The following is a 25556-nucleotide window of genomic DNA, read 5'->3' as shown; positions in this document are numbered from 1 at the left end:
TGGGACAAATGAAATAATATATATTATTTGAAAATTTCTTAGAAAGTACTATAAATTACAGTAATTAACAGCTAGAAATATTTCAAAGACAAAAAAATTTGATTGAATCCCAATTTTTTTTTAGTACTACATAAATTGAGAAAGAAGAAATGACCTATATTATTTGAAAGTGGCGTAAAAATATTACAAATCATACAATAAGAATTAACAATTTAAAATTTTAAAAGACTTTAATGCTTTATACTTATTCTATTTCCACTTTGGACAAAAATATCCTCCCAATATGCATATTTTTTTAAACAAAAAGTGGGACCCATTATTGATGTATTCAAGGATGCTTTGGTAATTTTTCTATGATGAATTCGTTTTGTTTGTTGTTTAATTTTTTTTAAATAATTGTATAAAATATTATAAATCACAATAATTATTTACTTAAATATTCAAAAGATATAAAAATATGTAAAAGATTTGATTAACTCTTCAAATTTTATCGGTGACACATAAATTGGACAAATAAAATAATATATATTATTTGAAAATTACTTAGAAAGTACAATAATTTACAGTAATTAACAATTGAATATTTTAAAGACAAAAAAAATTGATTGAATCTCGAAATTTTATTAGTACCACATAAATTGAGAAAGAAGAAATAACCTTTATTATTTCAAAATTGTGTAAAAGATATTACAAATCATACAACAATAATTAGCAATTTAGAATGTTAAAAGACATAATTTTTTTTTACCATAGTTAACAATAATTAAAAATTTAAATTATTTTAAATTAATATTAACGTTTGATTAACTCTTTAATTGTCTTTGTCACATAAATTGAAACAAAAAATGATACATATTGGGCCCGTGTTAACACGGGCTCCGATGTCTAAGTGTATATATATATATATATATATATATAGAAAAGAAATAAAAAGGTTACATTTTATTTTTTATATAAAAAGGTTACATTTGAAGCTAGGAATATATAACTCATTTTTTAATTATTTATTAGTTCAATAAAGGGAAGGAAGAGTGGATAAGCTCATCTGTTTCTCTCTACTAAAAAAAAAATGGAAGCTCTTGGTCATGGGCTCCTACCCCTCGGTGCTGTTAGGACTTGTCAAAAAGAAGGAAGGTGTCAACTTATCGGTCCAATCCATTTTCTTAGCTCTCCAGTCTCATCATCTCTAAAATCGCTAAAGGTTCGTCTATCGCTTTATTTGTTCATTAGTACCATGTATTGACAACTGTGAAATGGGGTTTTGTTTGGTTTGGTTTGGTTTGCTTCAGTATAAGAATAACATAAGGATGCAAGCAGTGCAAGAAGAATATGAGTTGAAGCAAATGAAAGATATGGCTGCGGCTAAAAAGAGATGGGATGCTCTGGTATTTTTCTCCCACTAGTGTTCAATTTTTTTTGATAGTCAAAAAATTGTGTTTGATTTATCTGGAATAGTCTTAAATGACTTCAATTTTACATTTTGGTGAATACAATTTCGTTAAACTAGGGCTTGAGCAGACCACCCATCTAAAGACTTCCATTTTTCAACATTCCATCTCATACATTAGTGCATGGACAAATTTAATTTTTTTTCTTTAGTCTTTCAAAATTTTCAAGGGTGTTACATTGGAAATTCCTAAAGGAATTTAGCACTGTAAACTTTTTATACAATTAAATCAATTGTGTATATTAAAATTTAGAACAAGTAGTATTATATACTTTGGGGGAGAACCTTGTGTTCCAGGTGCTTCCTATGTGGTGAAACATCTGAGACTGTTAACCATCTATTTTTACATTGCAAGTACACCCATCATCTGTGGAGAATATTCCTAAGCCTCAAAGGCATCTCTTGGACAATGCCCAGGAAGGTGGCTGAGGCATTACTATGCTGGGAGGAAGCAGGTGTACATGCTAAGGACAGAGGTAGATGGAGAATTATCCCGGGGGCTATCTGGTGGGCTGTTTGGAAAGAAAGGAATTCAAGATGTTTTGAGAGCATAGAGAACAATGTGCAGAAAGTTAAACTAAACTGCATTTTACTTTTAGTCTTTTGGTGTAATCAATTATACTCTAATGACACTGTCTCTATTATTGATGTGTTAGACTCAATTTAGACGTAGAGAAGTGAAATCAGGAGTACACTTGTATATAAGGTTACAGTACGACCCATGTACTGTTTTGTGATATAATACAAAGTTACCAAGTTCAAAAAATAGTTTGGACCTATAATTTTTTAAATCTAACGATTCAGTCTTAAGAACCTAAATGTCAAACCGATCAAATTTATATATTAAATGCATCTTTTCATAATAGTGCACCCATCCTTCTGAAATTCTTGATACACCTCTGCCGACATCCCTAAGGTTATGTGTCCCAGTAGAAAAGAAAAAAATAGAAACTCTAAATATATCTTACTTTTTGAACTTCCATGGTTCAGATTATAGTTTGTGGTTGTTCATGTCTATAGAGTAATTAACTAGCTCTATGAATAGCATAATAAATGCCCTTCTTTGGATTCAGATGCTCCTGTTTACACACATACATTGTGTGCGCATATGTTGTCATTCTCTAAACCTTCGCCTGGACGGAACTGGCACTCGGTACCTTAACTTGCTCGAGCGAACTAGCTCTACATGACATTCACTTGAGACATGTGGAATGAATGAAATATATTCATAATATACATTCTTCAAAGAATAATACATCCATAAAATATTGTCTTTAACCATGCAAACCGAAGTCCGGTATTTAATTGGAGAAGGGTAGATGGCCCGGCCCATTATCCACCGAGTTTAGAAGGTTGTGATTGGTCCAAAGGGCGGGTCACGAGCAAATTTCTCGATTATCAAAAATAAAATAAAATATTGTCTTTAAATTCAAATCTTTAAAACATAAGAATTCAATAAGTTGGAGTATTTGGCAAAGTTTGCATAATAGAACATCAAGACTCTTCTATCTATGAAGTTTCTAAACATGACATAAATATCAACATTTATTTGGACAAGATCTCGACATATCCGTAAGCTAACAAAGCTGACATAAATAAAGACCACACTTTAAGAGCAAGTGGGGCTCACCAAAAGCTAAATGTGCGGCACCTAGTGTGTAGCCTTGTCGTTCTGTATCAAACTGCATTGTGAAATGCAACACCCCCGACAAATGGGGCGCAAGAACATGGAGTAGTACTTGCATGTAATACGACATAGAATGAAACATAAAGTATACATGAAATGAAAGGAAAACCAAAGTAATGGAATAAGACATGAAAGAGTTAAGTGACTCAATCATTAGGTTGATCTGAATGTTTGCATTATTAATCACACGGTATTCTTTTATGAGAGTTTCTTAAATAATTACATATCCACATATGATTAATCATAAGGTACTATTTCTTAAATAATTGACATATCCACTTATGAGCACATGAAGTCCAATCTTGGTCCAATTGGTTAGGCCATCCCATCACCTTGCGGGGGTGATGAAACATACATAACATATGCTAGCATTTGAATCCATACCATAATCCTCAAGGATGTAACCTAGAGGAATCGACGAATTAACGGTACAAGTTACAACCCGTATCATACGTTGACATCCGTAGTTTCGGGAATTTGTCATTAGGACTCACACCTTCTTGATTAGCAATACTTCTCCCAAAACATTAACATGATAAGGATTAGCTCAAGGGATCATAATCATAATTCACGTTTCATCATCATGTGCATCATGTCGTAAAATCATATTCTTCATGTCCTTGAAGAAAATCATAAGTTAATATTTGTATAGTCATGGTGAAATAAATGAAATTCATATTATGGCAATGTAATGAGAATATAAGGGATTCCTAAAGAGTTCATGATGTTCATAATAAATTTACATGAACTAAGCGTAACATTTCATAATTTACCCCAACTATCTCATAGAGGAGAAATTCATGGGTTTCAAGGAACGCGATGTGGCGAAGAACAATAATTGTCCCTCAAGAGGAGAGTTAGCCCTAGATACCTTAATTGCTCCAAAATAATAAATAAAAATCTGAACTTTGACGAAGAACTCCAAATCTCTACGCTTAATTTTTTGGAATGGTTTTCTTGGAAACCATGTAATCCTAGAGACTAGAGTAGAATCACGTTATGAATTCGTCCACGTACGTTAGAATAACTTAGAAGTACTTAGAATAGACTTACCTTGATATGGAAAGGAGAGGAGAGGAGTCTTAGGACTCGGGAAACGAATGAAATAAAATTTTAGAAAAACTTGTATTGGATCGTATTTATAGGTTGGGGATTGGGCCTGATAGTTAGCGGGTCACGAGCTCCATCGCATTGAACTTCCTAGCGATGGATGTCGCATCCCATACTTAAATGACTTTTCTCTCCCCCTTCCCTTTGGTCGCAACACGACCTCCACTTCGTCCAACATGGGCTTGATGGTTGTCAGGTCAGGTATCGCGTCAAAATGGGTGATGTGCTGCAACCTCCACTGCGCCCAACATGGACGCGATGCCCCATCTCATCGAATACTTAGAATTATGCGACTTTGGTAAAATATGCGTAACTTCTTGTAGTGAGCTCGGATTTACGAATGGTTTGATGCATTGGAAACTAAACACAACCCATCCAAGTTTAACCTTAACTCCCGAGCACAACCATATTCATCGGGTTAAGATCGAATTACTCATTGCCAATTTGTTAACCCTTGGCCCGGAAGTACGAGGCGTAGAGACTTTTGATGCAAGAGTATATTTAAGTACTTATTCGCTCATTCAATTGAATAGCTTATGTCATTCTCGTTCTCATTTTTGCATGTACTGGTTAAGCTTGAATAATGTCTGACATGCAGCTGTCATTAAATAAAGTTCTGCTGCCCATAAAAGCATCACATATGAGCACAAAGAATATTAAGCTATCACACATGTTTGATGACTCCATAATTTGTATTACATGAATGATACTTATTGTGTGTCAAAATGTGGAAGTAAGGACTATGAACATGTTATGTTCTCCTAGGAACTTCTGCTCCAATAACTGCCAACCTAGTGAACTGGATAAGTTACTGCATACGTAGTTGCAAAGATGTTTAATTTGGCATTCTATATACAGAAAGAACAGAGTTTGTTATTGTAATTGAAACATGTTTTCCGAGTCCCATCCTCCTAGGTGATGAGTTATATCACAGTCTCAACTTATTAGAAATCGTATGTCCTGTAATCATTTAATTTGTGCTGTACAGGGACATCTTAAGCCATGATTATCCTTTATTAAATTCTTCACTGTATTACTATGATAATAACATTTGTGTTTCCCTGTTTATTGTAGATCAGGGAGGGGAAAGTTAAGGTTCTTACTCCAAGGGAAGCTGGTTATGCAATTCAACTCTCAAACAAAATGTTGCTTGATGTTCGTCCCTCTATGGAGCGAAAGAAGGTTGATTCAACTGTCTTTCAAATACCACTTCTCTCTACTATCCACATTTGACGAAATACAAGGCAAATCTAAATGGCTCAGCATAATTCCCCCTACAGCTTTCCATCATTTCTCTCTACATGCTTTATACAATCCTCAATTAGTTGTGCTAGTATTTGCTTAACTTTGCATGTCAGTGGCTGTTCTTCTTTCAAAACTCCTTGCTATGGTTCAAGTCTGTTGTCTAAGATTATCAAAGTTTGTGATGCGGGAATACCAAGTTTTGTTGAAAAAAGTTCCTCTAAAAACTCTAGGTTCAGGAATTTTGGGATATGAATTAGATTAAAAGCAGAATACTTCCCTTCTTAAACGATTGTGTTATTTGTTATCCTGGTTATCCTGATTTTTTAACTGTTTTGCAGGCATGGGTAAAAGGCTCCACCTGGATTCCAATTTTTGATGTTGATACTAGTTTAGAACTTCGTACTCTTTCCTTGAAAGCAACAAACTTTTTGATGGGTAACAAACTTCTCTTATGACACACAAATGATTCATTTTTAGTATACTTAATCTTTATAATTACTTGGTGATACACAGACATATAGCTTGACTTTAGTCCAAAGAGATGCACATCTAGTGATAAGAATCAGATCACTTGAATAAATAAGAAATAACGGGGAACCTAAACTATGATGATTAAAGACAAGAATTGAAAGATATGTGAAATTCGAGAATAAAATCCCCAAATTTCAAGATAAAGTGCTAAGAACCCTAATGGATGATAGTATTCAAAATTAGCGGATTAAAACTAATTATGATATTAATAGAGTCAATTCAAGAACTTAGATCAAAAGTGATCTACACCCCTATTTCAAAGAAATACAAGACAACAATAAGTATAAGACTAATTACCTTTTTATTTTGTGATAACTCTCCTTTTTATGAAAGCAGACTGATTTCATATTATTTTAGGAAGGATACAAGAGAGTTTGTTGTTGAGGATTTTGGATATCGCTTTGTTGGAGGTATTACAAAGGCTAACAGAACTGAGATCAGAGAATCTCTGAGGATGGTCAATTTCGGGAATCATTACTAAGCAATTATGGGTAACGGATTTAGGAAGTTAAGAGCCTTGAAAGAAAGCTTCCGCACTCTATGCAGATCAGTGCAAATAATATCCCACAAATTGATAGAAATAGCCACTCAGGCCATCAGGGCCTGGTGCACTATCTTTGTCCTTGTCAGAAATAGCCACTCAGGCCATCAGGCCCTGGTACACTATCTTTGTCCATGTCAAATGCACGATCTCTGATCTCTTGGATTGTAGGGATGGCTGTAAGCATGTTATTGTCATCATCAGTTATGCATTGAGAGGTGCACCATTGCCTTGAACATTTCTCACTGGATTGTAAGGATGGCTATGAACATTTCATGTAAATATCTCACAACTGTTTCTGCAATGCTTTCATTACCTTCAAGCCTCTGATTTTGCTCATCCATGATCTTGTTAATGGCTAATCTTCTTCTCCTCTCCCTTATAATCACTGTGAAAAATAGGCTGTGTTGGCATCCCCTTCCTCAAACGACTTAGCGCTTGCCTTTTTTCTCGTAATATTCTCCTGGATCTTGAGGTACCTTGTAATTCAACTTTGCATTTAGTTCTCTCCTATTTCAAGAGAATTGTCACTCACACAATTGTCCTCAAGGGTTCTCATTTCTGCTTCTGGCCTTTTAGGAACCTCATAGATATCACCATAAGTCCGTCTGAACCGGCAACTAAGAGTTTTACAAACATTCTTGATTTTTTAGTGTAGGATGTAAAGGGGATTCCCAAAAATTTCTTCTTCCCAGGCTTCCTGAACTGTTTTGAGGTAATCTTGATATTCAGTCCTGAAGTTGAAAAACTTGAAATATCTTATGTGAGAGGTCTTATTGCTTATTTTCACAAGCCGCGGGGCGGGCATAATCCGAAGAGCGGCATGATCTGAACATGCTCTGGAGAGATGAGTAACTGACGTGTTTGAATAGAGTCGATCCAGGCATTGTCGTTCACAAGTCTATCCAGTCTCTTCCAGATTGTGGTGGGAGGATCTCTGTTGTCACACCATGTATAAGTAGAACCTGTGAATCCTGCATCTTGAAGACCACATTCATTGAGGAACTCTATGAAATCTGGATTCTCCTCTGGTCTATAGCTTCTGCCTACTTTCTTTTCTTCACCGGAGGTTTTAACATTATAATCACCAATAGCACCCCAAGATCCTTGAATGTTGCTGGCCATATTTATAAGATCTTGCCAAAGTTCTCTTCTTTGTTCTTCGGTGCATTTAGCATAAACAATTGTGAGATGTATACGAGAATTATTGTGATAAGTAGCACTTGTCAAGACATGTTGCTTTCTATCCTTATGATACAAATATCAACTTCTGTAGTTGAGAAGAGCCATATTTGTTTGAGCAGCTGAAAAAGCCCTGGTGCATGCCTAGGTTCCGCTTGTATTTCTCAATCTTCCCTCTATCAACCATTGGCTTGTAAAGGCAGATCAAAGGAATTTGAAACTGCTGTGTGATGGTTTGGAGTCTCTCAAAGACTCGAGATCTTTCAGAGCCCATTCAACGTTAGAGTGGGTTAGAATCCTAGATTGATTGGGGAATGGACGGTTGGTCTGCTTGTATGGATTTGGGCAATCCTTTCCTCACGAGCTAGATTTTGGGGTTGAGTTAGGCCCAGGGGCCATATCTTTACATGGTATCAGAGCTAGGTCCATCTCTGGTTGGGCTCCCGGTCAACGCTCCAGTTGGGCCTGGGGTGTTAGAGTGGGTTAAAAGTCCCACATTGGTTATGGAAATGACCGGTGGTCTGCTTATATGGATTTGGGCAATCCTCCCCTCACGAGCTAGCTTTTGGGTTTGAGTTAGACTCAGGTGCCATATCATTACAATTTACACCCTTATTCCATGATATAGTATCCATCATTGGGAACATTTAGGGTTAGGATCTTATTGATCATCCTTGTTCTTTTCTGTCATCTTGTACTCTTGAATAAACTCCCCACCCTGTGAAAAATTGTTGTAAAAGGTGATGTTTTGCTGAACTGGTGTTCCTTCGGTGTAAATCCATTTCCTGATATTCAGAGTTGATGTTAACTCTAGTGAGCTTATCATCTGATTGGGCGATCCTTTCTTCTCCTCTGTTGATCGTTTCAACTTTAGTTTCCATAAATTTCATATCATGAAAGACTTCATCATATTCATCTCTTGTATCCGCTGGTGGTGGATTCAGATCAGGTTGTTTGTGGATGGAATTGTCAATGTCCTGGTTGCTGTTCTTTTCATGAACACCGGGATCTATGTCTTCTGTTCTATTATCCTTATTGACAATTGTCTTCCCTTGTCCTTCCTAGTGGAGGTTTAATGGAATCATGTGTTATTTTACCTGTTTTCATTCTCTTGACTGCTCTATTCGGGTTTTCTCTATTTGGATCTCGTCTCAATTCTCCCCTTGAATTGTAATATCATTAGGAATAACAACTGTCTTGTCAGATTTCTTCCTCTTGTTTTGCAAACCTTTGATGTCTTTTGGATTTTTGATAATTAAGCTGACTATTTCTCCCTGTAGATCAGTATCAATGTTTCTGGAGTTGGCTATTGTTCTACTTCTGGTACTTGTAATGCTTAGCCCAGCCTGTTGCTTCTTGATTCTTCCACTTTCCTTCTTTTTTTGTGCTTTGTCCCATCTTGTGCTTCTTTCCTGTTGTTGAGTATCCTGAGTATTATTCTATTCTTCCATATTCTCATTGGAGCAGCCTGCAGTGTCCATTACCTCATTTTCAGTCCCTTCCTGTAGTATATTGAAAGAATTGTTAATCTCTGTTCTGATATCCACTTCACCGGAGTTGGCTTGTCAGAACATGTTTCTATACCCATGTTGTCTTTGTCCTGATTTTTCCCTCTTTGTGCACCATTGTGACCTATTCCTTTTCCTCTTCTTCTATCCTATGTTGCGCGGACTCTTCATTTTTGCGGCCGAACCCGTCTCGACGCGACACTGGTGCGGGCGCGGGTGCGGGGTGCGTGTCAGATTCGGTCAATCCGATCCGGATACTTTGACCAAAGCCGAGAAAAATTTGGGGAAGAGATCAATTTCATGGCCGGCGAAAGTTGACGATGACGAAGTTGTCACATCTAGCTGCTCCATGGAAAAGAATAATGAAGAGGCAAAGCTTACAAGAATAGAGAGAGCATACATATCTTTTTTCTTGTACAGAGGAGGCGAAGGGGCTCCATGGGAAAGAATAAATAATTCAAAGTTTTTTTTTCTTGAAAAAGCAGAGAGAGCTTTTTTTCTTGGAAAGGAAAAAAGCAGACTAGGGTTTCTTGGGAGAAGAAAGGGCGTTCTTGGGAGAAGAAAGGGCAGCACACAGAACTTTAATGAATTGTACTACTATCTAATTTAAGTTAGACTCTCTCTCTCTCTCTCTATATATATATATAAATGATTATTTTTTTTTATAATAAATAAAAGGAATTATAATTTTTTAAAAATTAATTAGTAACAAGTAATTAATTTATGCTTTTAAATTTGTATATCTATAATTGATATGCTTTTAAGTATAGCATTTTACAAGATCATCATCATCATTGTATTTTATAATATTGAATAATTTTAGCCGAATCCCCGCACCCGTATCCATACTCGGATTCGCACCTTAAAATTTAAATTTTGCCGAATCCGACTCTCGGATTCGCATCCGTCTCGGATACCCGCACCCGCACCCGAGTCCGAGCAACTTAGCTTCTATCCACATTTTGCCAATTGTCATTCCTGTTGGCTTCAGATTCCGACAATAATTTATATTTGTTTTTCAGATTTTAGGCTACAAAATTCTGATTTCACATAATGTCTTTCGGAGTTGATATTTTGGCTCCAAAAATACGGGAATAGGAAGTTCAAACTATTTAGCTTGGGTTTTCTCAAATCAGTTGTGGTGCAAAGGTCAAAGTGTCCAAGATCACTTAATGAGCAATGCTAGTCAAAAGTGTTTTTGTTGGAGGGAACCTAGTATCATAGAGGAGTAAGAAACAAAGTGTTGTATCGCGATCCAGTGCAAAATCTGAGTATAGAGCTATGTCATAGTCTACGTGTGAGATTATGTGGATACATCATTTGTTATCTGAAATTGGATTGAAGCATCATACACCAACGGAACTCTAGTGTGATAATCAGGCTGCTCTTCATATAGCCTCAGATCTGGTGTATCATGAAAGAACAAAACACATTGAGGTTGATTGTCATTTTATTAGTGAGAAGATTCAGGAAAATTTGATTTCCATTGTCTACACGAAGACGAGAGAACAATTAGCTGATTTGTTCACCAAGGCATTAATGGAACTCGAGTTACTTATCTTTTTGACAAGCTGGGTATGATCATATCTATGCTCCAGCTTAAGGGGGAGTGTTACAGTATATGGTAACAAATCTCAGGGGTGATAGTAGAATATTTAAGACTAATACGAGTGATTGTAAAATATTTTCTTTTGTTTGTTTTGATTGATTTCCTTTTATAGGATTCTTTGTAATTCTATAAGTACCTTGTATATTCAAGAATATAATGATAGCTTCTTCCATTAGATTACATATGCTATTCCCTTGTTTTCTTTATCACTGGGGCTATGATGACATGCATGGCGATTTTGGTTTTGGGGATAGAAATGACGGAGGAGTGTCTCTTTTGGATTGTGCAAAAGCTTTTGCGTTGGTGATATCTAACTCAAGGTTTTAGGAGGAGTACCTGATCACGTTTCATAGTATGGTGACCAGGACTCAAATCAATTAGCTACTCCTTTGGAAGAGAGATAGAACATGTAAGGACTCTTAAGTTATCCCGAGTGAATATCTTACTACCCAACATATGCTCTAGGTAATGGATCTAGAGATTAAAAGTAAGAAGAGGAGGACGAGGGCTTTATATGACCCTTGAGTGTTGAATGATTGATTTCCTAGCTTAATTTTAGGAGTAATTGATATTGTATTGATTATGTAATATTTTTCTTTCCTTATGTTGCGGTAGGACTTAATGTATAAGAACACATTCTCATGGGATGTAAATTCATATAGAAATACAAGAAGCCTTTTCTTTTTTCTAGAAATCTTGAAAAGAAAAGAAGAAAGATTCCATGGTGTTGTCTAAATGGAATAACTTTGTAAATAAAATAGATACACGTCTTTTGATTGTCATAGTACATTCTCTAAGCTTCTGATCACCAATTTATGTATCTTCTTCTTAATAGGAGGTTGGTGGAGTGGTGTCCCTGCTCTTTCTTACAACAAGTATGCTATAAACAGCCCCCTTCTATATAATATTAAATTTGTTTTTCATGTCAGTTCCATATTTTGATTATAAAGGATAAACTAATATCCTCTACAGAGAGTTCTTATCAAATGTTGAGGAGAAATTTGCCAAAGATACAGATCTTATTGTGGCATGCCAGAAGGGATTGAGGTGAATTTATCTGTCTATTAACCACATTTCAGATTCTCTTCTATGAAGTAAAATTCTGCACTCTAGTGGCTGAACACAAGTACTTACGGAACAATCCAGGTGAAGTTTATCAGTACACTTCTGTTGCAAAGGAAGTGGAGGTTCATGTATCTCCATGGTGATCCAAGTTTAGCACTCAAACTAAATTATGAGAATCTGGATTTTTCAATGTTGTCGAACATGAATATTCATGGAGCAACTATCTGATACATCATAAATTGGATCCTTTGTAGCATGACACTTGACTGTTTTCTTGCATATTAGTAGGAACAGTAGAAGAGTTTTAATATATCTAGCTGGCAGAGTATCACTTTCTGAGGTAGTAAGCATCTCATGCTCTTAGTAGGTCCATGGTCAGAGAGATTAGGCACTTAAAAGGTTCTTATGCTCATAATGAACCTGCTGATTTGCTTTCCTCACTGCTTATGCGGAGTCCTTTTCATCAGGCAGGTCCATTGCGGCTTGTGAGGTGCTATACAATGCTGGTTACAACAACATTTTCTGGGTTCAAGGTGGTTTAGTAGCTGCTGAAGAGGAGGTTCGAACACATCTTATTTTGTCTGTTTTGCTTAATAAATATGCATCTTTCCAGAATACAAGTTCATAGAGGCATTTAAATACAATTTGGATTAGGATCTTGAAAGAGAAGGTCCTCAACCATTCAAGTTCGCAGGAATTGGTGGGCTTTCAGAGTTCCTTGGGTGAGTACTTTGTGCTTCTGCCTGTACATCCAGACACCTTTATATTTGATAATGACTTTCTACTTCTGGTGTCTACAATTTTGATGTAAAACAGCTGTTATTTCATCTTTACAGTTTTTAAAACATATGCACCTTATGAAGGTAGACCAGTTTAATCGCAAATGATGTTATCAATTATGCACTCTTAACTGTATATCACAAGTTCTAGTGGCGTACGCATAATTTTTCACAAGTGGTGTTGACATTTAAGGAAGTGAACAAATGAATAAATTGCCTATTTAGGGTGTGAAAATTAACTTATATATGAGGTAATTTTTTAAAATGCTCCCAGGCACGGTAACCAAGGACCTTCTCTCTCCTACTTCCTAGGATAGCAGAAGGCTCACGCCGGTGCCGACCACCATCAACAGACCTTTCTTTCTCAGCCAATCAATACTCACCCACCGTGAGAATTGCTTCAACCTTTTTTCTTTTTTCGTTCGCTCCACAGATCAGGTATTTACTATGGCAGACAACAAAATCTATTTTAACGCAGGCTTCAAGTCCTTCGACATCACAAGATGGAGTTCCGGCAACACAACCTGGTTTGACTGGGTAGAGAGAAGTAGAAAAAGAATGCGAAGGATAACACTGAGCAAAAAGATAATGGAATGGATTTGTTATATCCTCAAGGAAGCCTCTAACGACAATAAGAATTTGGTTAGAAGATGGAGGACAAAAGAACAAATTTCAGAATTTTACGGCACCAGAAAGTACAACGTACATGGAAGGTACATGAGTTTTTTGGCCCTCATAGGAGAAACCAAAGAAGTTATTATTGTTCCTGAACTTGGCATTAATGCGGGATGGAGAGACATAGCATTCAAAATTGAAGGCTTCATTAACACCACTCCACAATGTTTAGTCAAACAGCATTCAAAGCCAACTATTCCGTATGCCAGGGTAGTTGAGAGAAGTAAATGGCAACAACAAAGTCACAAAGAAGCCAATGCTAGCATAGAGGGCCCATTGGGGAGAAGTATTACGGGATTATTCGGAGGATCTGAGAGACCCACTCTGACTGCTGTAAGAAATTGGGCCTCCTCGACCTGGAAGAAAGCATTTGGAGTTAACATCTATGAGATGGCAGGGCACATCTTCCTTTTTGAATTCCCAAACAAGCACATGGCAGAACAAATTCTACAAGGAGAATGGAATTGGAAGAACATGAAGATGAAACTAGAATGGTGGAACCCACTAGTTGGCTGCGTACCATCACAACAAAGACAGGAAAAGATCTGGATCAAAGCAATAGGAGTACCCCTGCATGGCCCAAAGAAGTCTTTAAAAAGAAATAGGTGATAAATGTGGAGGATGGTATAGACTGTAGGAGGAAATAGAACTGAGAAACCATCTCAGATGGGCCCGTATTGAGATTAAGAATGAAGGGCAGAAAATACCCAGAGAGGTCGCCATAACCAAACAAGGATACACCTTCAGGATTCCGATCTGGATCGAGAAAGTTACGACCTTTGAGAAGGCCTCGGGAAAAAACATAGAAAATCAGATTTCCATGGCGGAGACGGCGAAAACTGGGGAAACCCTAGATGAGGGCTTTGCACGGAGGTCTGTTGCATGTCCAATGAAGAGGATGGGTAATACCCAGAGGTTAAAAACATCTTTTGAAGTCATCAAGCAAGTAGCCAGATTGACAGCTGTTGATTGGATGGCACACGTGGGGAGTGGAAATAATTCAAATTTAAATCCACGTGAGGAACACGTGAGGTCTCCAAAGGCGGGAGATGAATAATTTGAGTCATGGGCCGGCCCAAAACCATAAACCACTCCAACAAAAATTAAATACCTCACAAGCCCAACCCAATCTAGAACAACACGTTGAGGAATTCTGGGAGGAGACCACGACAATCAGAACATCTTCTCCAGAGAATTTCAACGCAACAGAAAATCTTGAATTCATTGCCACAACTTCAGATGCAGGATATGTGGGGGAAAATTCAAAGATGAAAGAGACAAGTCTAGAAGAGACAGAGGGGACTGTAATTGTGAGGGAGATAAGGGGGAATGAGAATTGCAAGGAACAATCCATTGTGATGGGCAATTCATGTCTGGAAGTCAGAAATTGGGAAGTGGACGAGGTGATACCCTTAGCTACAGAAGCAGCTAAACAGGTCGTTGACAAGGAAAAGTCCACAACAGTTTGGGTTCGAAAAAATTTAATCAAGCTCGGCAAAATGTTTGGAGCTTACTTTAATTGCCATGAAGAGGAAGCCTTGGAACTTCTTATACAAAGTGATGCGTGCAGGCAGATTAGAAGGATGGAGACATCATCAGAAATCAGAAGAACTAGATTCAAAGGCACCAATGAATTGAAGAATTTAATTACTTTTGATGTTAAGTTCAAAGCTAGTGAGGCCAGGAGCGCGGGGAAAGGAGGTGCACAGCCTGTACCATGAAGTTCAACCTAGTGTCTTGGAATGTTAGGGGAATAAATGATGGGGGGAAAAGAAGAGTGGTGAAGAGTTGTATAGAATTTTGGAAGCCTGACATAGTGGGAGACATTCAAGAGATAGTGAAGCAAATATGGGGAGGGAGATGGGTTAGATATGCTTGCCTTAGAAGCAAGTGGTACCAGGGGAGGGATTATCATGTTATGGGATAGTAGAGTTTGGAAGGGAGAGGTGCAACAAATAGGGGTACATATGCTAACTTGTAGTTTTGACGGCCTGCTCCAAAACTTTAACTATCACATTACAGGGGTGTACGCACCAAATTGCAACGTGGAAAGAAGAGAGGTTTGGGATGAATTAGGTGCGGTCAGAGGTTTAATGGAGGGCCCTTGGGTAGTATGTGGGGACTTCAATGTATGCAGGTTCCCCACAGGGAAGAGAAACTGCCAAAGGAGATCTACTGCCATGGTAGAATTCTCAGACTTCATAGAAGACCTGAAGCTTATTGACTTGCCACTTGAAGGATGAACACATACTTGGTTCAGGGGAGATACAAACAATGTTGCATCAAGGATGGATAGAATCCTATTCACAACCGAGTGGAGTGAACAATTTAGTAAAATGAAGCAGGTTGCTTTACAAAGACTGACATCAGACCATGTGCCTATAGCTTTACACTGTGGACCATGGGATCTGAACAAATCTTATTTCAAGTTTGAAAATTGGTGGCTGAACACAGAGGGATTTATAGATAAAATCAGGTCTTGGTGGAATTCTTTTGCATATACAGGAAACCAGACTACATTTTAGCATGCAAATTGAAAGCACTGAAGGGTAAGCTCAAGGAATGGAGTAAGGAAGAAAAAGGAAATTTGCTTTTGGAAAGATCCATCCTGTTAAACAAGATGGCAACTTTGGACTCTATTATTGATAATAGAGCACTAACAGGGGAAGAGGCTGCATTAAAGGCAATTACTCTCCTGGAGTATGAAGAACTACTCAAGAACGAAGAGACTGCATGGAGGCAAAGATCCAGAATTTTGTGGCTAAAAGAAGGTGACAACAACACTAAGTTCTTTCACAATTCAGCCAATGCACATAAAAGGAGTAGCTGTATTGACCAACTGGAAGTACAAGGTGAGACAGTGAAGGAGCCTGACAAAGTGAAAAAGGAGATCATACAGTTCTATAAGAAGCTGTACACAGAAACAGAGAGATGGAGGCCTGCAGGAAACATGATAAATTGTCCTACAATCTCAAAAGCAGAAAAAGTACAATTACAAGCCAAATTTGAGGAGGAGGAGGTGCTCAACTGCCTGAAAAAGTGTGCTATAGATAAGTCCCCTGGACCTGATGGATACACAATGGGCTTCTTCATCAAATGCTGGGAAGTTCTAAAACATGACATTATGAATGCCTTCCACAACTTCTATGAACATGAGATATTTGAAAGAGCTTCAATGCAACATATATTGCACTGATTGCCAAAAAGAAAGGGGCAAAGGAGTTAAAAGATTTTAGACCAATTAGCTTGATAGACAGTTTCTACAAGCTTTTGTCTAAAGTGTTGACTGAAAGGATCAAAATGGTAATGGATAAATTGGTAGACTCCCAGCAAATGGCTTTCATTCAGGGCAGACAAATTATGGATGCAGTATTGATAGCTAATGAAGCAGTAGACTCAAGAATATCACAAAAGATGCCTGGAATCCTATGCAAATTGGATATAGGAAAATCTTATGATCATGTGAATTGGGGATTTCTAATCAACACTCTCAAGAGAATGGGATTTCGGGAGAAGTGGATCAAGTGGATCAGATTCTGCATCTTAACTGTAAAATTCTCAGTAGTGATAAATGGATCACCCGAAGGTTTTTTTGCAGCTCAAAGGGGAATAAGACAAAGGGGAATAAGACAAGGGGACCCTCTGTCCCCTTTTCTGTTCATCCTAGCCGTGGAGGGTCTCAATAATATGATTAAGACAACAAAGGTCAATGGCTGGTTATCTGGTTTTGAAGTGGCTAAAAACAATGGAGAAAGTCTAGAGGTGACACATCTACAATATGCAGATGATATCATAGGGAATTCTTGAGGTTCATAAGCAATCAATAAGAATAAGACAGAAGATTTTTATCATAAGCTCAATTAATTCTGGAAGGAAAGCTCATAGATATGGAGAACATAGTGTGGGAAAGAACAACGATATTTCCGCACGTAGAGGATAATCTTAAATACCTTAACCACTCCAAAATACTTGGGGAGGAATTCTAATTTTGAAGAACTTCAGGAAATCTGTTCTTGAACCTTGAGATAGGTTTTTTTGAAAACCTTAGAATTGTAGGTTAGAATCAATGTTGTTAGAGGTGAACTTATGGCCTGAAGTGAAGCTCAAAACGCATTGAGCGCTTCGCCTCGCTCTATGTGCGCTTTAGTGTTGTCATCAAGGCTCTAAGACATACTTTTCCTTGTGAATGAACACTTCATTTTATTGTAAAAACGATCAATTTCTTTGTCCATATATTTGTTATTCATGCTTATATAATTAGATTTGGACTATATATATATATATATATATATATATAAAACGGAATATATAACGGAATATATATATACGGAATATATCTATCTGCGCGTGCGCGCGCGTATGTGTGTGTATATGTATGTACGTTTTCTCCGTTTGCACCTTTTCTTAGTAAATCCCACACTTTATTTGCACTTAAAGCTCCAACGAACCTTAGAGTTTTTTTTGCGCTTTTCGCTTTTGATAACACTAGGTAGAATCTTGTTAAAAATCATAAATATTGATTAGAATCGGTTAAAAATACTTAGGAATACATGGGAGGGACTTATCTTGATAGAGGAGGTTGAGGAGAGGAGAGAAAACCAACCTAGGACTTGGAAGAATGAGAGAAGAACAAAAAAAATCAGAGAAAATGACTTTTTAATGAATCTCATTGAGTCATATGCGTTTGTATATGCTGGGGCATATTGTGATATGTTGTAGCATTTCCAAACACAGACCCAAAACAGAATGCCTGACATATGCGTTTGTATATGCTGGGGCATATTGTGATATGTTGTAGCATTTCCAAACACAGACCCAAAACAGAATGCCTGACATTTTTGGGTTGATATGCAGCCAAAATGCGTCCATCATATTGTATATGCGACTGCATATTGGTGTAGTCCACTTCAGTACGACCCTTTAGTAAAATGATCATATATCCTTGTAGAAAATTCCAAATGACAAATGGTTTGTTGCATTGGAAACTAGATCCATATATCTTTAATTTGATAGATAATGAACCACGTAACTCTTCATATTCTAGGAGAAATGATTGTTTGAAGTTGACCCTTGCATGACCTTATACAAAAACTTAGTTGGTAGTGAAGCTTTCAACTCAGCTTTGTGCTAGAGTTCCCTAACGATATTAATTAACATCCAACACACTTCCCACACTTAATACTTGATCCTTACACCTAGGTACAATCAAATTCTCCAAGTTAGGGTCTACATTCATAGTGTTTCAAACCATAGTCTGAAGGTACAAGGTGTTACAATTATGTTTAGAAATAGAAACTCATACCTAATGACAAGGAGCCAGAAGAATAAAAAAGTTATATGTGGTCGTCTCATTTATTAAAATGAGAAGTGTTTATACTAGTTATTTTCTTGTATGATATTTTCTGTCTCGTACATTTAACCCCACCCCAATTTTCTCTTTTTTTTCCTGAAAAGAATGAGGGATTATTCCCCAATTTCGAATAGTTAAAGGGAAAGATTGGCCCATTTTTTCTTATTTTGGAGTAACTGTTAGAAAGGTATTTTTCAGCTATTTTGATAGTTGGAGTTTATTTCTGAAATAAAAACGTAATGGTAAGGGTACTTTGATCCAAAACATAACAAATGATAAAACTGACCCATTTTTAGTAGTTCAGGGGCTTATTTGACCCGTTTCCCTACATAAAAATATAAATGGCCTTGACAAGTTGGCTGGTTTCACCGCACATGCAAGTATACATGGTTAACAAGTAATATAATAGTAAGTAGAGTATCGTTCCCAGGAGGACTTACTCAATTAACTCTTCAAATATGCTTTTGGTAAATCAGTAGGAGATATTCTAGGGTTATGGGTAGACATCAATCCTATTGAGCATTTGCTTTAGCTAACAAATTCGATTATTTGATGTACCAGTCACAGAGTTAATTTTGTTCCTAAGAATCTTCAGAGTTCTTAAATCTTACTCGCCTATTCAAATTATTCCAACACCTATATTCCTAGTCACTGGTGCGCAATTAATTATATGTGTCAGTGATCTCGATGAAACTTTGTATGGGCTGCTGTGTGTGTTAGTGTGGTTTACCCATATACTGGCCCTAGGACTGGATCTGCTGCACCATATTCTATTTCAGCTCGAAATGACATGCGGTAGTAGGCTTGACAAAAACCTAAGTTATATTCTCTATATTAGGCTTAGCCGCCTCTATCACCACCTTCTCCTCATTTTGTGTTATCACTTCAAGCGCTCGCTTGTCAACAACTACTAGGGGAACACCATTCGGGTTTACTTCTGCCAGTTTAGCAGCCTCTAGCCTTTTGGGCTGCTATGTTTTTCCTCAATTTCTTGAGTTGTGTCTATTAAGGTTCGTCGTCTTGCTCAATCACCTGTTTCTTATATGGAGAGGTTACCCCCAACATTCCATCAAGGACCTAATGTTAATCACACAGTGAAGAGAAAAAGTTATAAGCTTGAACAAATACTCTCTCTGTCCCAATTTATGTGGTATCATTTGAAGGTGCAACATTTACGAAAGAAATGAATACCTAGAAATTTGTGGTCTAAAACAAAACGTTATTCAATTTTGTGGTTATAAATCATGTCATTAAGGATTAAAGGAGCACTTTTAAAGTTGAGTTGCTTCTCATTATACAAAGATGACATTCTTTTAGGGATAAACTAAAATGGAAAGTATACCACATAAGTTGAGATAGGAGTAACAATACAATCTAATCTAACAGAAAAGTGAATGCTGAAATCCCTGGGAACGACGCCAATGAACTTGCCGGTTGCACCACACACGCAAGTCATAGGTTGACAAGTAATATAATAGTAAGTAGAGGATCGTTTCCGCCAGGACTTATTGGATTAATTCTTCAAGTTAGATCAAATAGTCACAAAATATTTATCCAAGAAGTTTCTCAACATCTGAGTTATTATCTAAAATAGAATTTGTAACTTAAACTAATACACTTTTGAGTTAAAATTAGTAGGAGGAGATATTTTAGGATTACGGGTAGAATATCAATCCGGTTGAGCGTCCTCTTTAGCTGACTAATTCGATTATTTGGTTTCCTAGTCACATAGTTAATTTTGTTCGTAAGAATCTTTAGAGTCCTTACTCGCCTATTCAAGTTATTCTAATGCCTATATTCTTATAGAATCAACAATAATAAGAACACATTTATATTCCCTGGATAATAACTAAGCAAGGCAAGCTGGTGACCCAGTGTTATCAAAGGCGAAAAGCGCAAAAAGGCTCTAAGGTCCGTGGGGGCTTTAAGTGCAAAGCGCAAATAAAGTGTGGGCTTTAATGAAAAAAGGCGCAAAGGGAGAAAAAATACAAATATATATGTTTAGTCCAAGACTAATAATTATAAACATGAATGACAAATATATGACCAAAGAAATTAAAAAAAAGTGAAATATCAATTGTTTAGTGTCACTTCTTCATAAGAGGCTCATTGGCAAGGAAATGTATGTCTTAGAACCTTGATGAAGACACTGAAGCGCACATAAAGCGAGGCGAAGCGCTCAACATATTTTGAGCCTCGCTTCAGGGCTTAAGCGCGCCTTTGATAACACTGGCTGGTGTATCTCTTTCCTAAATTCAAATCTTTCTTTTGAGGTCCGAGTTCAAGAACAATCCTGTATGCAATTTATGATTTCCTCTCTTGAGTTCATTCATAGATAGATAGTATTCAATTGGTGATCAAGCAATCAAGTAATGAAGAACAAGATTGAATAAATAAACCAATAACGATAATCAAAATCTTAACCAAGACTTCTACTACAACATTTATGAATATCCCGCAATCGTAGAACAAAGGTACCACTACTGACAAGATTCTTTTAGTAGGTAATGGAGATATTATAAGCATTTCATTAGTTATATATTAAGGTTCCAATAAAAATAATTGTAAGCATCAAAAACTCCTGGTTCCACGGGGTAAGTGCATTAAAAAAAGGAGAAGTAGCCACTCATGCTCGTGGCAAAAACACAAGTCATAGCTAACATTTGACTTCAAGAATAGAAGAATGAAAGAAATGAACTGTATGAATCTCCACTCCGTGGTGCTCTAGCCCACCTTGTGATCTTTGTAGGTCAAAAGTTCTCTAAAATGTGTTTGAGATGTATTTATACAGTGTTGGAATGACCCCGCACCAAAACACCCTTAATGATCCAAAAGGAACTCGAATTGGCAAAAGATTGGTTTAGGACGGCGCCACTGGCGTCGCACCAAGCCAGATCTTCAAAGAGTTTGTTCTGTGCAGAAAGGCCCTGAAAATGTGTTAGAGCGGCTCATGGCACAGCGCCACTGGCTCATTTCGGGCGGGTTTTCATTTTTTTCATCTTTTCATCTTGTGGACTTGATTCGGGTCTTTTAGACTTGATCTCGTTCCTTGCTATGGTATTCTACTCAGACTTCCAAGCTCATTTTTCATCCCTTTAGCATTGAGTTGTCACTATTTTCGCCAAATATCTGCTATACATTTAAACAAAAATATTATAAAGTGAACGAAATGAACTTACACACAAAAAAAACAGTCAAAATATGAGGCGGAATATAGTTAAAATATATACTTCTAGTCGTTGATCTCAAGTTTACAGACTTCTTATTTGAAGCAGTCATGCTGGTTGTAATGCCAAAGTGAAGTGGCAAGTTCGAATTTAATGATACATGATTCTAGGATTTCAAGATTTTAAAAACAAATTAGTCCCAAAATGTCGGTATCTTAAGGCTCATTTATGAAAAGAACATGCAAACCTAACAGATGCACGTTGGAATTTCAAACATGTGACTTTCTTGAACAGAGAATCAAACCAACCACTAAATCAAAGTTGTATTTTTATTAGCAGTGACATTCGATATAGTATATAATTATTTTTATTTTTCACATATCAATTATATATGTTTTGAGATTAATTTTTTTGAAACCGCTTCATTGAAGGTGCATCCGCCCCTGGCAAGTTCTTTGTATCACTTTGAATAAACGACACAATGTATGTCGGTACTCATCCACTAAGTTGCTACTTAACTTTTGGAGATGGTCTTCTGATTGTATTTAAGCTTGCTTTCTAAATAGGATGGAATTTTTATCTCTTCTTTACTAATGTGGTTCCATTCCTTTGATGCAATAGATTTACTAGCTATATGGGTAGCACATACCTCAAGTAAGGTCTCATAAGTTACTCATTCATTTCCTCTCGTTAAGAAATATTCACCATATATTCAACTTGATTGTTTTCCAATTAGAAGCTCATTTTACCGTTATGAGTAGGTGCGTGGGAGAAAGGCTTAGATCAAAGACTTGTATTAATAGCCATATAGTTTCTAGTCCCATTAATTTTTATCAGAGTAGTTTGCGTTGCAGTCACTTACAATTCTTTGGATATTGTCAGTTGGACTGACCAACAGAGAGATGCTGCTGCTAAAGAGGGTTGGGGTTACCGATTGACTTTTTCTGCCCGGCTGGTAATTGGTTTTATTTTCCTTGGTGAATTGAACAATGTTGCGATTCTTTAGTGAAGTAATGTTTTATGTCACAGGTTGGATTAGTTCTTGGTGCTGATGCCTTGTTTATTGGAGCACAAAAAGTAGGACAATATCTTCAGGTGTTAAAGTCTCACTGAGATCGGTTATTGGAGCTTGAAGTTACATGCTGTGCAGCCACAAGGAAACGGTTTTTTCTGAATTCAGGACATGTGTAAAGCGACTTCCCTAACATCCATTTTCTGAAGCTAGAGAAGTGAGATGAAAATCCATTCTAAGGAGTATCTCAGGGCCCGGATTCCTTAAATGTCTTGTATTTCATGGAAACATTTTTAAAGTGAGGCCATATTATGCAGCGATTACCTGTTGATATGACTTCAAAAGTTGATGATTCTAAATCTGCATTACTATATAGCTAGATCCGGGGACAACATCGAATTAAACCACTAACTTTCAAGTGAGTTTTCTTGCCCCCTATTTTGCATGATGAATATTTATTTGGATTATTGAATTTGAGTTTGCGTAATTTACAAATATGCGGCTTAGCATGCAAGGTTTGTGAAGTACCCATGTTCATACATGATTCTTGAAAAGCAAGGAATTATATGCCCTTGGTACTGTGTTCTTTACTTTTTGACTAATTAATGAATCAACCAAGTTTTTCTATTACAGGTCCTCTACATGTAAACTTCTGGATGATGATTTCAAATAGTTGGTTTTCTCTATTTATAAGTATGAGGAGTCATGTCTTCTCTTGTTTCATGCCATCACACTCATCAGAAATGTTGGAAATAGAAGAGTAAAAGGAGTAGCAAAGCTATGAAAGACTTTACAGCTTAATTCCAGGCTGCAATCAGGCTGTTTGCATAGGCTTACAACGTAATAAATAAAGCTAAATATAGCAACTAAAGGTAGTGGTGAAACATTGAAAACGTACCCCACTAATAAAGCTAAAAACATTAAACTGAAAATAAAGAAATTGATTAAGTAAAACTTAGTTGCACTAATACTAAAAAATAGGAGATTCTACACGTGGATGATTCTTGAAGAATTAGTCAACACTCTCCCTTTCTTCAAAATCACATACTCCCATCTGTAGCTTGAAGAGGTCATGCTTGTTGTGCGGATGTGATTGTAAGAACATCAACAACTTGATTAATTCTGCCACAAAATTTATTATTGCAGCAATTACAAGATTGTGGATGAAGTGATAACAACAGTCGATGTGCTTGGTTCTATTAGGACAAGCAGGATTCTTTGTCATAGCAGTCACTGCCTTGTTGTCGCACCAAATTTCAGTCGGACGAATCTGCATTGTTGAAGATCCACTAACAATTTCCTTAACCAGATAGCTTGACAACTCTCTGAAGTTGTACCCATTTATTCTGCCTTCGAAGATGACGAAGTTACTGTATCTTGTTTCTTCAAGCTCCACAACCAAGATTAAAAACATTTGTGCTCCTTTGATTTTCCAAGATACCTGTCCAATCACTATCACTAAAACCAATTAATCAGACTTTTAAGTACCAAATTCTATAACTTGTTGTGCCATTAACAACATATCACAAGATCCTTTTGGTTGCAGCTAGGTGTTGCTTTTAAGGACTATGCATGAACATTGTAATCAAAGTGACAAACAATGTTATATCGGGCCTTTTGTGTGATAAATAGTTTAAATCACCCACCAAGCTTCTAAAATACGAAGCATTTGTTACACATGTACCATCATCAAGTGCCAACTTCTCATTCATATTTATGGGCGTGGGAGATGGACTAAAATTCAACATGTTGCACCTCTGTTAAAGTTTAGTAGCATATTTTCTTGCGAAATAAAAATTCCATCCTAACCTTGTCTCACCTCAAGCTCAAGAAAATAATGCAGGATACCGAAGTCATACATCTCAAATTTGCTCATTATGCAACTCTTAAATTCAGAAACAATAGATTCACAAGAGCCTAGGTATATAACATCATCGACATAAAGACAAACAACCAACAAATTACCATTACCTCGCTTCTTCACATAAAGTGTAGCTTTATTCTCACTTTTTATGTACTAATGCTCTTGAAAAAAGGAATGAATTTTACTATACCATGCTCGTGGACCTTGCTTTTAACTGTACAATGCCTTCTTCAATATGTATACTTTGTTCTTCCCTTCAAGAGAGATGAAGCCTTCAGGTTGGGTGACATATACTTCTTCATGTAAGTGACCATTTATGAAGGCAGACTTAAGATCAAATTGGTACACAACCCAACCAAGTTGAGCAACTAAGGCTAGAGTAGTTCTAACCGTTTCAAAGCGAGCTATTGGTGGAAATGTATCTTCAAAGTCGATCCTTGGTTGCTGGAAATATCCTTTTGCAACAAGTCGAGATTTATTCCCTTTGACACTTTCATGAGCATTTTACTTCATTTTGAAAATTCAATTTAGCCTGAAAACATTCTTCCCTTTAAGAAAACCAACCAACTTCTAGGTTAGGTTTTCCTCAATGGCCTGAATCTCTTCAATCATTCCATTCTTCCACTCAGGTTTCTTGATAGCTTCTTCATAACATGTTTGTACAACAACTAATAAGGAAAAACTGCAAGATGCATAAACATCATTCAATGATCGAAACTATGTTGGTGGTGTTTTGCTGGATGAAGCCAAAGATGCAGAATGAGAGCTTGCTGGATTAGAATTG

General features: G+C 36.8%; 1 protein-coding gene across 1 annotated transcript; it reads left to right on the top strand.

Annotated features, from left to right (window-relative positions):
• The first annotated feature begins 1066 nt into the window (after window positions 1–1066).
• On the top strand, window positions 1067–23535 carry LOC125835180 (rhodanese-like domain-containing protein 11, chloroplastic). Its single transcript, XM_049514307.1, has 10 exons — window positions 1067–1201; window positions 1290–1385; window positions 5319–5426; window positions 5828–5924; window positions 11696–11735; window positions 11833–11907; window positions 12397–12484; window positions 12580–12647; window positions 22779–22851; window positions 22926–23535. The coding sequence occupies exons 1-10, from the start codon at window positions 1070–1072 to the stop codon at window positions 23007–23009; spliced, it is 861 nt and encodes a 286-aa protein (XP_049370264.1). The 5' UTR covers window positions 1067–1069; the 3' UTR covers window positions 23010–23535.
• Window positions 23536–25556: the final 2021 nt, after the last annotated feature.

Source organism: Solanum verrucosum, unplaced genomic scaffold (genome assembly GCF_900185275.1).
Source record: "Solanum verrucosum unplaced genomic scaffold, falcon-dt-bn FXZP01000123.1, whole genome shotgun sequence".
Classification (NCBI taxonomy): Eukaryota; Viridiplantae; Streptophyta; class Magnoliopsida; order Solanales; family Solanaceae; genus Solanum; species Solanum verrucosum.
The sequence above is the reverse complement of the archived record's forward strand: the minus strand, read 5'-3'. Positions and strand labels throughout refer to the sequence as shown.